Below are 18,921 nucleotides of genomic sequence, written 5' to 3' on the forward strand. Positions count from 1 at the left end.
AAAGAGTACAAAGTTCCTTGGTGTGCGAATAATGGACCATCAAATCTTTACCCACAACAGCAACTCGTAAGTCAAGAAGGCACAGCAGTGTCTACACAAACTGAGGAGATTAAGGCATGCAAGGTTCCCCACAAACATCCCAACAACTTTCTACAGGAAAACCATCAAGTGTCCTGTCTGACTAAATCACTGTGTGGTACAGAAGCTACAAGGGCCCGAAGCATTGTTGAGAATCCCTACCGCCCATCCCACAATTTCTTGACCTGCTACTGTCAGGAAGGAAGTACAGGAGCATCAGGCCTACAATGGGTAATAGCTTCTTTGCCAGGCTGTGTGTGGCCTCCGTCGGTCATGGTCGACTATAGATACTGTGTCTCTGGTAGTCACTGGGAGTGGCTTCTTCAGGGCGCAAGCCAGGGCAGAGTTGATATGGAGATCTGTCTGTTGCCCGTGCAGTGGGACCCCCCTCTCCATGCTGATGACAGGTCCAAAGGAACGATGAAAGTCGATACAGTTTGGTGCCAGCAGCATCGCAGGAGTTGCCGTGCCGGTGCTGGGTACAGCAGTCAGCCGCCTTCGGGACTCCGACTCCGGATTTTTCCTCAGGGTTTACTTCCAAAGCCTTTCCCGTGAGCAGGTATAGCCTCAAGGCAGCGGAGGTTTGAAATCAGAGTTTTCCCTCTCCGAGATGAGCTACCATCTGTGGTTAACGAGCCCCATCTGCCCAGAGCAGCTGGTTTTAAGGCGCCAGTGGTCCGCCTTTGCCCCTTCTCCTGTCAGTGAGAACAGCTCCGCCAGGCTTAAGAACTATGCCACACGTGAAGGCCAGGAGTTGGACTTGGTTGTCAGAGGCTGTTTGTGACACTCGCCATGAAGAGCATTTGTTTAGGCTGTGAAACTAATGAATACCTTGCCACCACCAAGGTCTTGTCAGTAGGACAGCAAGGTATTAACTGTTTACTGTACAGTTTACCTGTGCTAAGCACGACACACATTTTGAAATATATTTCATTAATTTATTTGTAGCAATATTCCATTTTATGTGTATTGCGTGATGTATGTACTTTGGGTGCACTGTAGTTCAGAGGAATGTTGTTTTGTTTGGTTGTATATATGTACAGTCAGCTGACACTAAACTTGAAATTGAGCTTCAACTTGACAGCATGTCTCAAGCCTGACCTCCCTTGGGTTAGAGCTAACCACGAGGAAGTCAGATGATGAGCTGCTGAGATTCCAACTGCCTGCTTGCTGGCCTCTCCACCATTTCACTTGAAACTGAACCCACTGTTCTGTGCACTGCCAAGCAACCTCCAATTCCAGGGCTCCAGGCCCTGCCTGCACTCCCAGGTTGCCTAGAGAAACCTGGGAAAGGCTTGCAGCTTCTGACTTACTTCCAAGTCTAAGTTGGGAGAAACTGCCTTAAATTTAATATTTTACTGTATGGTTCCTTTTTGTATTTATTCATTTTGTATCTCATAAATATGTTTGTTCTGATAAATATTTTAAATATGAAGCAATTTTTAATAAACAATATTTATTTAAGTTAGGAAGTAAAAAGATCACAATGACTAGCATTGTCTTTGTCATTAGCAGCTTTTAATCAGAAGACAGCAATGCACTGCCTACAAATTTGCATTTATTCATTTCACTGTTCAGGTTATTATCACTGGGGAGAGGGGTGGTGGTGGGGGTGGTAATGGGGATAAGCTCCTACTACCTATTAAATGCTCCCAATAATATGCACCTCAAATAGACTCTGACACCAGGTCTAGCTCCTGACTCTCACATGTGGCTCAGCTATTAAACCGGGCAGAACCAATCCTACTGACATGAGAAGGGGCACCTTAATATCAGTCACTTCAGACAGATGGGGCTTGTCAGCCATGGTTGGCAGCTCATCAAGGAGAAGGAAAACTCTGCTCTCAAACCTCCGCTACCTTGCGGCCATACCCATTCTTGAGGAAGGCTTTGAGAGTAAACTCTGAGGGGCAAGTCCAATGCAGGATTCCGTAAGGCAGTCATAAGTTAACTTCATCACTAACTGGCAACTTCTGTGACCTCTGCTGTTTCTTTGGGATCATCAGTTGCATGGAGAGAGGGAGATTGCTGTATGGGCAACAGCTTGCTCCCCTACTGTACTGTCTGGATTTGCTTCTAGACAGCTAAAATGCAACATCTGTGGCTGACTCTGACCAAAGGAGATCTTAGATCTCTGAGGTTTCTTGCAAACTCCACACAATCAGTAAGAAAAGTTTTGAGAAGTTCATGATTATTGAGTGGTATAAAGTCCCACCTTCCAGCTACATTGGCCCTTTTCCAATTTGCCAAAAAAAGTGTAATCTCCTATTGGCTTCCCATTTTCATTCCATTTCCCACTTGTATTCCGACATGTCAGTCCACGGCTTCCTCTACTGCTGTGATGAGGTCGGAGGAGCAACACCTTATGATCCGTCTGGGTAGCCTCCAACCTGATGGCCTGAATATCGGTTTCTTGAACATTCCATAATGACCCCTGCCTCCTTCATAGTTCCACATTCCCGTTTCCCTCTCTCACCTCCCTCTGATGCTCCTCCCCGACCTTCTGTCTTTTCATATGATATTCCCCCTTCTCCAGACCTGTATCTCTTTCACGAATCAACTTCCCAGCTCCTTTCTTCACCCTCCCCCACTCATGGTTTCAGCTATCACCTTGTGTTTCTTCCTCCTCTCCCCCCACCTTCTAACGCAGACTCCTCATCAGTTTTTCTCCAGTCCTGATGAAGGGACTCAGCTCGAAATGTTGGCTGTACTCTTCCATTGATGCTGCCTGGCCTGCTGAGTTCCTCCAACATCTGCAGATTTACTCTTGTTTGTGATAAGACAAAAGAATCAATTGTGGACTTCAATAAAGCATTAGTTTACCACTCTCTATAGCACATCAGTGGATCTGCCATGGAGAGAGTGAAGAGCACGAGGTTCCTTGGTGTGCACGTAACAGACGTTCTAACCTGAAGCCACACCACCTCCTTTTTATTCAAGAAAGCACACCAGTGTCAACACTTTCTGAGGATATTGAGTCATGCAAGACCCCCTGTCCTCATTGTATCAGAAGAGTGTACAGGAGCACCATTAACAGTGTCCTGTCTGGCTGCATCATTGTACGGAACGGAAGCCTCCAGGGTCTACAGAGGTTAGTAAAAACTGCTGAGAGGATTACTCAGGTCTTCCTCCATCTTATTAGTGGCATTAACTGGGTATATTATAGACGAAGGGCTTGAAGCATTGCCAAGGACACCTACCACCATCAGGATGGAGGTACAGGAGCAGGACAAGGACTGCCAACCTGGGTAAAAGCTTCTTCCTTCAGGCGTGAGACTACTAATACCCTGCTGCCATCAAGGTCTTGTCATTAGGACCACAATCTGTTTACTCTATTGCTTACTGTTTATCTGTGCTGCACATTACATGCATTTTGAATAATATTTTAACTTATTTATTGTAATATTTTGTGTGTGATATACATTTTGTAGTCCATAGGAATGCTGTTTTGGCCATATATATGTACAGTCAAATGACAATAAATATGAACTGGAACTTGAGGTTCACTACTTCTGTGAGAAGGAATGGATACATACTTCAAGGGCAGTTTGTCTTGTCTGGTAAAATGAAAATACTGATGAAACATCTCAGTCCAAAACCTCAGCTTTCTTCCTCTTTCAATAGGTGCTGCCTGACTCCAAGCCCCTCCAGCATCTCTGTGTGATAAAATGGACTTTTGATCTCACAATCTTCCTCATATGATCTTGCACATTATTGTTTACCTGCACTGCATTTTCTCTGCAGCTGTTATACTTTATTCTGCATTATTGTTCTAACCTCGTTGACCTCCGTGCACTGTGCAATGATTTGATCTGTATAGACAGTATGCAAAACAAGTTTTTCATAGCATCTCAATACATGTGAAAATAATAAACAAATCCAATTCTACAGCCCCTCATTTTGAAGCTCTGTCTTCTCATTTATATCACTCCCACTATTGGAAATACCTCACTGCACAAGTTGGCAGGGTTGTTAGAAGGCATTTGGTGTGTTGGCCTTCGTTAGTTGGTGGACTGAATTCAAGAGCTGTAAGATAATGCTGCAGCTCTATAAAACTCTGGTTAGACCACACTTGGAAAACTGTTTTCAGCTCTGATTGTCTCATTATAGATAGGAGGGATGTCAAAGCTTTAGAGAGGGTGCAGGAGAGGTTTACCACAATGCTGCCTGGATTGGAGAGCATGTCTTATGAGGATAGGTTGAGTGAGCTAGTGCTTTTCCCTTTGGAGCAAAGGAGGATGAAAGGTGCTTTGATAAAGGTGTACAAGATGATATGTGGTATCGACAGAGTGAATAACCAGAGAAACTTTCCTAGGGTGGAAATGCTAATACAAGGGGGCATCATTTTAAGATGTCTGGAGGAAACTACAGGGGGATGTCAGAGGTAATTATTTTAAACAGAGAATGGTGGGTGTGAGGACTGCACAACCAAGAGTGTGGTGGACGAGGATATATTAGGGACATTTAAAAGACTCTTAATAATAATAATAATAATAAAAAAATTATTTACATTATACAGAATAAAATGTAAGCAAATATACTAAACTACAGTGCCTATAAAAAGTATTCACCGCCCCCCATTGGAAGCTTTTATGTTTTATTGCTTTACAACATTGAATCACAGTGGATTTACTTTGGCTTTTTTGACAGTGATCAACAGAAAGACTCCCTTGTGTAAAAATGAAGACAAATCTGTACAAAATGATATAAATAAATTACAAGTATAAAACACAATGTAATTGATTGCATAAGTATTCTCCCCTTTCGAGTCAGTATTTAGTAGATGCATCTTAGGCAGCAATTACAGCCTTGAGTCTGTGTGGATAGGTCTCCAGCAGCTTTGTACATCTGGACACTGCAATTTTTCCCCATTCTTCTTTACAAAACTGCTCAAGATCTGCCGGATTGCATGGGGATCATGAGTGAACAGAGCTTTTCAAGTCCAGCCACAAATTCTCAATTGGACTGAGGTCTGGACTCTGACTTGGCCTCTCCAGGGCATTAACTTTGTTGCTTTTATGCCATTCCTATGCAGCTTTGGCTTATGATGGGGAGTCACTGTCTTGCTGGAAAACAAACCTTCCAAGTTGCAGTTCTCTTGCAGACTGTATCAGGCTTTCCACAGCCTGTTGCAGTGAAGAATCATGCAGTCACCACCATGCTTCATGGTAGGAATGTTGTGCTTTTGATGATGTTCTATGTTTGGTTTACACCAAACAGTGTTTAGTCTGATGGCCAAAAAGCTCAACTTTGGTTTCATTAGACCATAGAACCTTCTTCCAGCTGACTATGGAGCATCCCACATGCCTTCTGGCAAACTCTAGCTGAGATTTCATGTGAGTTTTTTTTTAAAACAGTGGCTTTCTCTTTGCCACTCTCCCATAAAGCTGCCATCGGTGAAGCACCCAGTTAACAGCTGTTTTACGTTCTGCCGAAGTGTTTCGGCCCGAAATGTTGACAGGTGTACTCTTTTTCTCGATGCTGCCTGGCTTGCTGAGTTCCTCCAGCATTTTCTGTGTGTTGCTCGAATTTACAGCATCTGCATACTTTCTCTTGTTTGTGAGTTGTTGTATGTGTAATCTCTCCCATCTCAGCCACTGAAGCTTGTAACTCCTCCAGAGTTGTCATGGTGGCCTCCCTCACTCACCCCCTTCTTGCCTGGTCAGTGAGTGTTTGATAACGGCCTATCTAGGCTGATCTACAGCTGTGCCCTATTCTTTCCATCACTTGATGATTGACTTAACTGTACTCCGAGGGATATTCAGTGACTTGGAAATTTTGTTGTATCCATCTCCTGACTTGTGCTTCTCAATGACTTTTTCGTGGAGTCGCTTGTAGTGTTCTTTTTTCTTCATGGTGTAGTTTTTGGCAGGATACTGACTCTCCAGCTGTTAGACCTTCCAGATACAGGTGTATTTTTACTACAATCAATTGAAACACCTTGACTGCACATGGTGATCTCCATTTAACTAATTATGCAACATCGAAAACCAACTGGCTGCACCAGTTATGATTTTGTATGTCATATTAATGGGGGTGAATACTTAAGCAATCAATTATTCTGTGCTTTATATTTTAATTAATTTAGATCACTTTGTAGAGATTTGTTTTAACTTTACATGAAAGAGTCTTTTTCTGTTGATCAGTGTTGCAAAAAGCCAAATGATTTAAACACTGTGATTCAATGTTGTAAAACAGTAAAACATGAGAATTTCTGGGGGGGGGGGGTGAATACTTTTTATAGGCACTGTAGAAAATGTAATCAAATGTAGATGACTGTGTGGCCTTACACCTCTGACTGTGTAGCTAAGCACAGCTTCAATGCCATATTCAAGTTTGCCGATGACATTACTGACTTGGGCCGAATCAAGAGTGATGATAAAACAGCATATAGGAGGGAGACTGAAAATCTAGCTGAGCGGTGTCATAACAACAACCCCTCACTCAATGTCAGCAAGACCAAGGAACTGATTTTAAACATAAGGGGAGGGAAATCTGAGGTCCGTGAGCCAGTCTTCATCAGAGAAGAGGATTAGCAACTTCCAATTCCTGGGTGTTACTATTTCAGAGGACCTGTCCTGAACCCAGCATGTACATGCAATTGTGAAGGAAGCTTGGCAGTGCCTCTACTTCCTTAGTAGTCTGCAGAGATTTGGCATGGCATCTAAAACTTTGATAACCTTCTATAGATTTGTAGTGGGGAGTATATTGACTGGCTGCATCACAACCTGGTATGGAAACACCAATGCCTTTGAACAGAAAATCCTACAGAAGATAGAGGATTCAGCCCAGTACGTACGGGACTAGTCCTCCCAACTACTGAGCACATCCACATGAAACACTCCTGTAGGATATCAGCATCCATCATCAGAGATCCCCACCACTCAGGTCATGCTCTCTTTTCACTACTGTCGTCAGGTAGAAGGTACAAGCGCCTCAGGCCTCACGCCATCAGGTTCAAGAACAGTTACTACCCCTCAAACATCGGACTCTTGAATAAAAGGGAATAACTACACTCACTTGCCCCATCATTGAAATGTTCCCACAACCAACGATCTCATTTTTAAAGACTCTTTAGTTCATTGTCTCATGTTCTTGTTATTTATTGTTATTTATTTATATTTGCATTTGCGCAGTTTGCTGTCTTCTGCACTCTTGTTGATATTTCATTAATCCTGTTATAGTTACTGTTCTATAGACAATAGATAGTAGGTGCAGGAGTAGGCCATTCGGCCCTTCTAGCTAGCACCACCATTCACTGTGATCATGGCTGATCATACACAATCAGTACCCCGTTCCTGCCCTCTCCCCATATCCCTTGACCCCGCTATCTATAAGAGCTCTATCTAACTCCCTCTTGAATGCATCCATAGACTTGGCCTCCACTGCCTTCTGAGGCAGAGCATTTCACATATCCACCACTCTCTGGGTGACCATCTCTGCTCTAAATGGCCTACCCCTTATTCTTAAACTGTGGCCTCTAGTTCTGGACTCACCCATCAGCGGGAACATGCTTCCTGCCTCCAGTGTGTCCAATCCCTTAATAATCTTATATGTTTCAATCAGATCCCCTCGCATCCTTCTAAATTCCAGTGTATACAAGCCCAGTCGCTCCAATCTTTCAACATATGACAGTCCTTATTTTACTTACAGATTTTATTTATTTTCTATTTATTGATATACAGTGTTGAATAGGTCCTTTCATCCCTTCAAGCCAGCAACCCTCGATTTAACCCTAGCCTAATCACGGGATAAATTACAGTGACCAATCAACCTACCAACTGGTACATCTTTGGACTGTGGGAGGAAGACCACGTGGTCACAGGAAGAATGCACCAACTCCTTACAGACAGCCGTGGGAATTGAACCTGGGTCACTGGTACTTTAAAGTGTTGTGCTAACCAATACCCTTGTGTGGCGCCCCACTTGTTGACATACATGTACTTTGATAATAAATTTACTTTGAACTTTGAAAATCAACAAGCATCAAGTAATCGTATAAGTAGGCCAAATTTATTTTTAAAAAAAGCAGATTTTTATAAGTGTTTTGAAACATTCCACGGTACTAGTCTGACATATCTCAGTTGGCAGAGTATTCTAGCTTACTGGAGCACAAGACCACATCGCCAGTGCTTGGCTCTCGGAACGCAAAGCAAAACAGTATTTGTGGGTCTAAGATTACAAGTTGGGATGTGTAGAGATAGACACCATTACATTAATTGCATGATTTATTCTCTCCATATTGTCGGGAATTCCTCCTGATTCTATCATTTACCAACAGATGAAGGATGATTCTAGGTACATGGATGAGAGAAAAACAGAGGGCAATATGGGAGGAAGCATTAGATTGATCTTAGATACATTAAATGTTCAGTACAACAACATGAGCCAAAATGCCTGTACTGTGCTGTGGAGTTTTATGTTCGATGCTCTCTACCCTGTGATGTCCCATTAGAATCTGATATTTTTGAGTAAGTTCATATTTCCTTCTTCCAAATGGTTCTAACCTCTCCCTGGTAAAGCATTCAGTGTTGGTATGATGTTTTCTCCTAAATTACTGTATCCTGCCTGAGAAGTTCAAGATTTTATTTGTACAGCTTACACTGTGTCAGGGCTGTCAGGGAGTGACAGCTGTTAAAGGCAGGCAAGCAAGTAAACAGATCGTAAGATTCTTAATTAAGCTACATTTGGTTTACAGGCTTGTGGCTAAACATGCACTGTGCTTCAAAGGTCTATACTTTCATTTTAACAAGTCTACAATTTGAGCATTAAAAGCCCATCTGTAGAGCAGATGACAGGAGCACATGAACTACAAGAACAGTACAGCAATTACACATTAGAAGTGATTTAACTTTTGAAGCTTTATGAAGCTTAATGGTGTAGCAGCTCTATATTTTAATCTCACACTTCTGTAAATATGTAAACAGAAATTCGCAGATTCGACAAACAGACTCCTTGGGAAGATGTAAAAAGCTGACACTGCAAGACAACTTTCCATGGAACAAACACCACCAATTACTTAAATGCACGAAGAAGCAATAACTTATGTTCTGCACAAGTTATTTGCTGTTTGTTAATGTATTTTGCATTTTCCTTATTTTTACATCAATGAGGGAGAGGGTTAGAGATTAGATCAATTAGAGATGGGTGGAGGCAGAGACTGATGAAAGGAAAGTTGGCGCAACTCACCTGTGGTGTCTGTAGTGTTGGCGCCATCACAGGGATCCTTATATTAAGGAAGCCTGAAGAAGCCTGAAGAGCTCTATGCTTAAATGCTCAGGCAACCCATGACTAATCAGTGTGAGTGAATTGAATGAAGCATTCATTTTCCACAAGGTTTATTGACATTATTTAAGTTCATGTTGGTTTTTGCAAGTGGGTTTCATAATTTGGAACAGATGCACCAACAACACAAATTACTATAAATGCAGGGCTATAGTACAGAACTCAGAACAACATAGAAGAGAATAGGCCTATCAGCCTACAATGCCAGCATAATATCATCTAACGTTATTAGTTTTGAGACAGAGCTTTGGCCCTTAAACTGAGCTTGCCTCTTTGATCAGGATGGGTGGAACTCAAACAGCCTGGCCCTCATTTCTCAGGTTTTCAATCTTACAATCTTTGAAATCTTTGGTATGTAATGTTGGCCATTTGATGAGCAATCTGACAATAGTCAAACTTCCAAGTCAAGATCATCTGCTCGTTTTTGGAATATGTGATAAAAATGCCAAGACCTCAGTCCTTCCCCTGCCAGTGATACTATATACCAGTTTGGCACTGGTCATTTTAGAAGTACACTAGCTGAACACCAAGTTCAAAGCAAGTACCCCCATCTCATCTGTAACTCCCTAAATGACACCCCTCCCTGGTGATCTGTCCTTGCCATTATCACCTCCCTACATATTCTCCCAAAGTTACTGACCCATAGATTGGCTACAAGCACCTATAGCACTGTTGTGGATCAGTAAAGCATGGTTCAGGTGAAGCCCATCCCAACAGGACAGCTCCCTCATTGCCCAATACCGCAGCCAATGCCCCACAAATTCAAACGCACTTCTCCCATACCAATCCTTGAGCCATGCATTCAGTTCACTGATTATATGCACCCTGTACCAATCTGCACGCAGATCAGGTAACAATCCACAGATCATTAGCTTTTTGTTTTGGCATTTTAACCCATGGAATGCAAAGAAGTGGCAGAGGGAATACACTGCAAATTAGTTGAAGGAATAAGTTCAACAGGCATTCATTTCAATAGGACTAGAATTTTAAAGCAAGGATGTAAAAGTGTGGCTTTATAAGGCACTGGTCAGACGGAGAATGGAGTATTGTGAGCAGTTTTGAGCTCTTTATCTGAGAAAGGACATGTAAGCATTGGGGAGACCATTCAGCCCATTATGTCTACTCTGCCATTCCATCAATGCAGATTTATTATTTCTCTCAACTCCTTTCTCCTGTCTTCTCTTTGTAACCTTTGATTACCTTAATAATCATGAACCTATCAAACACCACTTTAAATATACCAAAAGACCTGGCCTCCATAGCTGTCTGTGGCAATGAATTCCACAGATTCAATACCATATAGCGAAAGAAATTCCTCCATGTCTGCACCTAAGGGATATCCCTCCATTCTGAGGCTGTGCCTTCTGGCCCTAAATCCAGCACTACAGGAAACATCCTCTCCATGTCCACTCTATCTAATCTTTTCAATATTTGATAGGTCTCAATAAAATTCCCCCTCATTTCTTCTAAACTCCAGTGTGTGCAAGCCTAGAGCCATTGAACACTCTTCATATGTTAAGCCTTTTATTCCCAAGAAGGAGGAACTTAGGAACAGACAATGGTGCCTAACGGCAACTGATTTGCTTGCATCTTCGGAAACAGCTCAATTTCCATCTTTAACATCTCTATTTTTCTGTTTTAGGGTTCTTTTGAAGACCCTGACCTGGAGTTACACACGAACTTCGGTTCTTTGCGGTAATGGGACCCGCTCTCAGGGTTTCACAGCTGTCTGTTATTCGACATGCCAAGGGTGCAGGCTAAGAGCTCAGCTCACCTTCGGAGGGCCAAGATCTCATGGCTCTGGTGGCGTGCGGATAGAAGGTCGGTGTCCTGGCAGATCGGTGTGTCATGGGAGTCGGAAGATCTATAGCTGTGTGCCCAGAGACCTGAGATCGGAATGGACTTCTAACATCATAAACCAGCGAGCTGTTTGTTATGTCTCCCTTCTCACTGTGAAACAGAGACTTCTCTCTCTCCCTTATTGGGGGGGGGGGAAGAGAGAGAGGGGGGGGGGGAGAGAGGGGGGGGAGAGGGGGGAGAGAGGGGGGGAGAGAGGGGGGAGAGAGGGGGGGAGAGAGGGGGGGAGAGAGGGGGGGAGAGAGGGGGGGAGAGAGGGGGGGAGAGAGGGGGGGGAGAGAGGGGGGGAGAGAGGGGGGGAGAGGGGGGGGAGAGGGGGAGGGAGAGAGAGAGAGAGAGAGAGAGAGCCTGTGGTATGTCAAATACCAGGTGAACGAGTAGTCCTTGGGGTACTGCAGGTCTGTGTCTTTGCTTGTTGCTTCGCTGCATGCTTGAGTGCTCAGTGGCGAGTGTCGATGCTTTTTTTGCTGGTGGGGAGAGGGGGATTGTTGCTTGCCGCCGCTTATGCGCAGGAGGGAAGGGAGCTGTGGGGGACTTTGGGGTTCTGACATTTAACTGTCATTCATTCTTTGGGGGCACTCCTCTGTTTTTGTAGATGGTTGCGAAGAAAAAAACAAATGCCTGATAAAGCTTCAGCATTACTTCTTCACTTTTATATTCTAGTTCTCTCAAAATAAATCCTAACATTGCATTTGCCTTCCTTACTACCGACTCAATCTGTAAGTTAACCTTAAGAGAATCCTGCACGAGGACTCCCAAGTCCCTTCACACCTCTGATTTCTGAATTTTCTCATCACCTATAAAATAGTCTACACACTTATTCCTTCTATCAAACTGCATGACCCTATTCTTCCCATCTGCCTTTTGTTTACCCATTTTCCTACTCCAAGTCTTTCTGCAGACTTCCTGCTTCCTCAAAATGACCTACCCCTTCACCTATCTTCGTATTGTCCACAATCCTGGCTACTAAGCTGTCAATTCCGTCATTCAGATCACTGACTTATAATGTGAAAGAAGCGGGTCCCGACTCCAGGCGTTGTAGAACACCACTAGTCAGCAGCAGTCAACCAGGAAAAGGCTCCCTTTATTTCCATTATTTGTACAGTATTCTGTCAGTCAGCCAATCTTCTATCCATGCTATTATTTTTCCTGTAATTCCATGAGTTTTTTTTCTTGTTTAGCAGCCCCATGTGAGGCACTTTGTCAAACAACTTCTGAAATCCAAATAAACAAAATCTATTTTCTTTGTCTATCCTGCCTGTTATTTTCTCAAAAAAGTCCAATAGATTTGTCAGGCCTTAAGGAATCTATGCTGACCTTGGCCTAGTTTATCATGTGCCTCCGAGTATTCCAAAACCTCATCCTTAATTATGGACTCCAACATATAACCAAATACTGAATACAAGCTAACTGGCCTATAAATTCCTTTTATTTGTCTCTCTCCCTTCTTAAAGACTGGAGTGACAGTTGCAATTTTCCAGTCTTCCAGAACCATCCCAGAGTTTAGTGATTCTTGAAAGATCATTACTAATGCCTCCACAATCTTTTCAGCTACCGCCTTCAGAACCCTGGGGTGAAGCAGTCCAGCTGACTTATCCACCTTTAGAGCTTACAGTTCTGCAAGAACCTCCACCTTAATGAGAGCAACAACATTCACTTCTGTCCCCTGACACACGAATTTCTGGCATACTGCTGGTGTCTTTCACAGTAAAGAATAATGCAAATTACTTAATAAATTCACCTGCTATTTCTTTGTCCCTCATTACTTCCTCTCCAGCATAATTTTCCAGTGTCCGATATCCATTTTCATGTCCCTTTTACTCTTTATATATCTGAAAAATCTTTAAGTATCCTCATTTATATTATCAGCCAGCTTAACTTCATATTTCATCTTTACTTTCCTTATTGCTTTTTCAGTTGCTTTCTGTTGATTTTTAAAGGCATCCCAATCCTCTAATTTCTCACTAATTTTCACGATATATTACATGCCCATCTTTTTGCTTTTATGCTGTCTTTGACTTCCCTTGTCAGCCATGGTGGCATCAACCTTCCTTTAAAATATTTCTTCCTCTTTGGGATGTAACAGCCTTCTGAACTGTTCCCAGAATCTCCAGCACTGCTGATCTGCCATCATCACCACTAATATCTCCTTCCAACTATCTTTGGCCAGATCCTCCCTCATGCCTTGGATATTCTCTTTATTCTAATAGAGGAGAACTTTCACAAGAATGATCCCATGAGTGAAAGAGTTAACTTATGAGGAGCGTTTGATGGTTCAGGGCCTGTACACAGTGGAGATTAGAAGAATTAGTTGGGGGTGGGTGGGGGGAAGCACCTACAGAATATTCAAAGGATGTGGAGAGCATACTTCCAATAGTGAGGAGTCTAGGATTAGGGAGCACAGCCTCAGAATACAAGGACATCCTTTTAGAATAGAGATGAAGAGAATTTCTTCAACCAAAGAGTGGTGAATCTGTGGAACTTATTGCCATAGATGACTGTGGAGGCTAAGTCTTTTGGTGTATTTAAAGCTGAGGTTGATAGGTTCTTGATTATTAAGGGCATCAAAGGCCATGAGAAGAAAAGAGGAATATGGGGTTGAGAGTGAAAATAAATCTGCCATGATGGAATGGTGGAGTAGGTTCAACAGGCCAAATGGCTTGATTCTGCTCCTATATCTTATGTTGTATGCTCTTCCGTCAGTAGAAATCTCCAACAAGCAGTTTTCTTTCAAAGATCTTTGGAACCACTTCATGAAAGTCATGGACAAAAACAGGTTTAAGCTGATAACACAAGAGAATCTGCAGATGCCAAAAATGTTGAGTAACATACACAAAATGCTGGAGAAACTCAGCAGGTCAGGCATCAATAATGAAATGTTTTGGCCAAAAGCATCAATTGTTTATTCCCATCCCGAGATTCTGCCAGGTTTTCAACCAATTTTTTGAACAGGATCTGGATTGATCTGGCCATAAAGTTAGCTAAGTTGGTGCACTAACCTCGTGGATCCACTTGGGTCAAGTAGTACAACGTACAGCTGTTGGCTCCATTGGATTTAATGAAATATCCAGTCTGCAGTGAGACAGCCCGTACTATGTCCTTCTTTGGTGGATATTTCTGCAAATAAATCATCAGAAATAAGACAAATTAGCTACACTCTGTAAAGAATAAATTTTGATTATATGTAGAATTACAATGTTACGAACAATGAACAGCTCTGATGGGCAGAAGGGTGCAGAGTTGCCCATCTCTCCCCCCCCCCCCCCTGGGAGAATCACAAACCGTTACTGTTGCTATGCTGCTAATGAGAGAGAGAGATGTGAGGGGAAAACATGCTGGAATTGGAACATCTGCTACAGATAAGAGAGAGATAAAGAAGGGGGAGAGAGGCTTGTTGACTCACCATATTATGACTTCTGAAAGACTTATGGCTTCTGAGAAGGATTGTTTACCTTATACTATTCTGTTCATTAAAATTCCTCAGTGGACAGCCGGAGTGGGCTGGTTTGATGGACAAAGCCATTCAAAACTGATTGACGCCTGAGACCCCGTGAGTAGGGATAAAAGTGAGGTCTGGGGAGACACCCCTCAGACACACTATTGAGCACTGATTGAGTGTTGGAACCCACGTGAAGGTGTGGGGCATCGGGGACCGAACGAAGAATCGGTCAGTTTAACTCATAGTGTTATAGCAGGGCCGGTGGGGGCTTGTGTGTGTGTCCACTCATGGCTGGGTGACGAGTCCACCACAGAAGAACGGTCTAGCTGAAGGACAGAGGGGTCATACCTGAATGGCCACAACAAAACGACGGATCAAGAACATAAAGAAGGTTTGCCTGCCTGTAGCTGTTACAGTTTGCTTGCTCTCTCTCTCTCTGTCTCTCTCCAACGATTACAACACAACAACCAACATCTACCTCAGCACATATGAACTGAACTGAACTTTATATTCACATATGACAATTCATTATCCCCTAGACATCGATAGAGCTTGTTTATTATTGATTATTATTATACCCATACTTTTAGGTTTAGTATTGCTAATGTGTATTATCTATACATTTGCATTGTTGATATTGATTTATATATTTTACTAATAAACACTGTTTGAAAATAGTACCACCAGACTCCAACAGATTCTTCTATCTTTGCTGGTTAGACACCCAGTTACGGGGTACGTAACAACAAACAAGTGAAAATCTGCAGATACTGGAGATCCAAACCAACACATGCTTTGGATCCCCAAATCTGCAGATGCTGCCAGGTCTGCTGAGTTCCTCCAACACTTTGGGTGTGTTGGCTTGAATTTATGTAATGCTTTTTACATCCTTTGATAATTTCACAAAATTGTTTTACAACCGACTACGAAATATAAAAGCTATTATAGTGCAGGGAACATGAATTCCCAACTAAGGAATAATGAGCAAATAACCTGATACTTCAAAAAAAAAATCATCTGGAACGGGAACAGTTGTTGAAAATCTGAAATAATGTTGAAGATATTCTGTGTCTCAGAGTTCCAGTTTATTTTTTCTCATCTGTTTATTCTCCATTTACATCTCCTCAAACAGATTAGCTGGTTTTAACAGCCTTGATCACCCTTCTGTGTGTTATCCATCTTCTCCTTGTCTCCACTATATCACAGATACTTCTTCGTACACCATCCCTTCCTCTTCAATTTAAAACATGTTTGGCAAATTAAAAACTACTAATCAGTCAGATGCGCACAGACATGAGTAGACAGGATGATAAGGAAGGCATATACTATGCTTGCCTTCATCGGCCAAGTAAATGAGTATTAGAGTTGGGACAACATGCCACAGTTGTACAAGATGTTGATTTTTTTAAATAGTGAGAGATTGTGTGATTTTGTTCAATGGGCCTTGAAGGTTTGTGTGGAAAAAAAGGTTACAGAAGGCCAACATGTTGGTACAATGAGAAATCAGGAAGACAAATTTTGGACTGACTTTGATTATGGAGTAAAGATGCGTTACTGTAATCTAGAGTGGACATTTGTGAGACCACACCAGAAGTATTGTGCACAGTACTGATCATATATTTTCTACAGAGAGAATGCAATGAAGATTTATCAGCCCAGGGATGGCAAACCTATGGCACATAAAATATTTTGTTGGCTGGTGCATATCGCAAGTTCTGGTTATGTGACCACTGATGCCAGGCAGACAATCTCTGAAAAGTATTGATAATGGCTGGGGTCACCCGGCTTATAAAGACAGCCCAGAAGAAGGAAATGGCAAACCACTTGTGAAGAAAAAATTGCCAAGAACAATCATGATCATGGAAAGACCACGATCGCCTACGTCATATGACATAGCACATAATGAACAAATGAACTGTTTTTTAAATCTCAGATGTCAAGATGGATAGCCTCATAATTCTTCACATTATACTACATCTGTAATTTTCTTGTCCACTCCACCAAGAGAGGGTATGAAGGATAGTCTGAGACTTTTTTCACAGGGCATTAATAGCTACAGGACATGATTTTAAGGTGATTGAAGGAAACTATAGGGAAGATGTCAGTGGTAAGCTTTTTTCCACAGAGAATGGTAAGTGCACGGAACACGCTGCCGAGGGCAGTGGTGGAGGCAGATATATCAAGAAACTCTTAGATATGCACATGGATGACAGAAAAATGGAGGGTTATGTAGGATGGAAGGGTTAGATTGATCTTGGAGTTGGTTAAAATGTGGACACAATATTGTGAGCCAAAAGGCCTATACTGTGCTGCAGAGTGCTATGTTCTATGTTAAATTAGTCTATATACCCTTGAAGCCTCTCTACGTCCTCCTCCATACTTAAAATCCCTTTTGGTTTTGTATCATTTGATGGTGTTATTGAGTTTTACATTTGTTACTTTTCTATAAGAGTCGCTTCCAAATCAGCGTACCTTTCACAAAGACTGAAAGATCACCTCTCAACAGTCTTACTCACCGGATGCTTCACCGAGTAGTTGACGATCATGTAGTCATTGCCAAGGGGAAGCCACGATCGCAGGGTAACAAAATCTCTATTCTTCAACGGACTTGGACACCTCCCTAGCCGAGAGAAAGAGCACACAGCTTATTAACATCTGTTGCATGTGGACAGGACATCAAACAGCACTTTAATTAAATGAGTCCTGCTGATAAGTTCTGCATTTCTTTCAGAATAATTGATACTCAAACTGGAATATTGCATGTGGAATATACACAGAGCAGCCACCTTATTAGGAACCACCTGAACTTAATTAAGTAGCCACTGAATGAATTGTCTTTGTCTTCTACTGCAGTAGCCCATCCTTATGTTGTGTATTATGTATAACGAACATAAGGTTCCTTATATGTTGTGAATTCAAAGATGCTTTTCTCCACACCACAGTGGTTACGTGTAGTCATCTGAGTTACTGTCGCCCTCCTGTCTGCTTGAACCAGTCCGGCCAATCTCCTCTGACCTCTCACTTTAACTAGGCATTTTCACCCACAGAACTGCCACTCACTGGGTTTTTCTTTGTTTTTCACACCATTCTCTGTAAACTCCAGAGACTGCTGTGTGAGAAATTCCCAGGAGATCAGCGGTTTATGAGGTACTCACACTTCCCATCTGGCACCAAAGATCATTCGACGGTCAGTCACTTAGATCACGTTTCTTCCCCAGTCTGATGTTTGATCTGAACAATAATTGAACATCTTGATCATGTCTGCATGCCTTTATACAATGAGATTCTGCCACATGATTGGCTGATTAGGTATTTGCTTTAATGAGCAGGTATATATGTGTACCTCATAAGACCATAGAACATAGGAGCAGAATTAGGCCATCTGGCCCACCGAGTCTGCTCTGCCATTCAGTCATGGCTGATCCCTTTTTTCCGTCCTCAGCACCACTCCCTGGACTTCTCCCCATAAACCTTGATGCCATGGCCAATCAAGACCTATCAATCTCTGCCTTAAATACAACCAATGACCTGGCCTTCACAGCTGCCTGTGGTAAGAATTTCCACAGATTCACCACCCTCTGACTAAAGAAATTTCTCCACATCTCTGCTTTAAACAGAAGCCTTTCTATCCTGATGCTGCACCCTCTTGTCCTAGACTTCCACACCATGGGAAACATCCTTTCCACATCTACTCGAGCTAGACCTTTCAACATTCAGAAGGTTTCAATGAGATACCCCTCATCCTTCTAAATTCCAGCGAGTACAGGCCAGAGCCATCAAACGTTCCTCATATGATAACCCTTTCATTCCCAGAATCATCTTTGGGAACCTCCTCTGAATTTTCTCCAATGCCAGCACATCTTTTCTTAGCTGAGGAACCCAAAACTTTTCACAATTCTCAAGCAGAGACCTCACCAGTGCCTTATAAATCCTCATTGCTGCTCTTATGTTCTAGAATTCCTGAAATGAATGTTAACATTGCATTTGCCTTCTTCACCACTGACTCAACCTGCAAGTTAACCTTCAGTCAAGTCAAGTCAACTTTTATTGTCATTTCGACCATAACTGCTGGTACAGTGCATAGTAAAAATGAGATAACGTTTTTCAGAACCATGGTTTACATGACACAGTACAAAAACTAGACTGAACTACGTAATAAAAAAGAACACAGAGAAAGTTATACTAGACTACAGACCTACTCTGGACTGCATAAAGTGCACAAAAACAGTACTGGCATTACAATAAATAATAAACAGGACAGT

The 18,921-nt window shown here is 42.4% G+C and overlaps 1 protein-coding gene across 6 annotated transcripts in view; it reads right to left on the minus strand.

Moving 5' to 3' along the window:
- The window catches only part of LOC140739250 (START domain-containing protein 10-like), a 167,110-nt gene that overhangs the window by 33,361 nt on the left and 114,828 nt on the right, over positions 1-18,921 (minus strand). For all 6 annotated transcript variants that reach the window (XR_012101588.1, XM_073067379.1, XM_073067381.1 and 3 more), the window contains exons 4-5: positions 17,176-17,279; positions 14,220-14,337 (exon numbers count right to left, since the gene is read on the minus strand). Coding sequence is in view for 5 of the 6 variants with exons in the window: in XM_073067379.1 (XP_072923480.1) it covers positions 14,220-14,337; positions 17,176-17,279 (222 nt within the window). In the remaining variant the exon portion in view is untranslated. The remainder of the gene's footprint in view (positions 1-14,219; positions 14,338-17,175; positions 17,280-18,921) is intronic.

The sequence above is a fragment of the Hemitrygon akajei genome, chromosome 15 (assembly GCF_048418815.1).
Source record: "Hemitrygon akajei chromosome 15, sHemAka1.3, whole genome shotgun sequence".
Classification (NCBI taxonomy): domain Eukaryota; kingdom Metazoa; phylum Chordata; class Chondrichthyes; order Myliobatiformes; family Dasyatidae; genus Hemitrygon; species Hemitrygon akajei.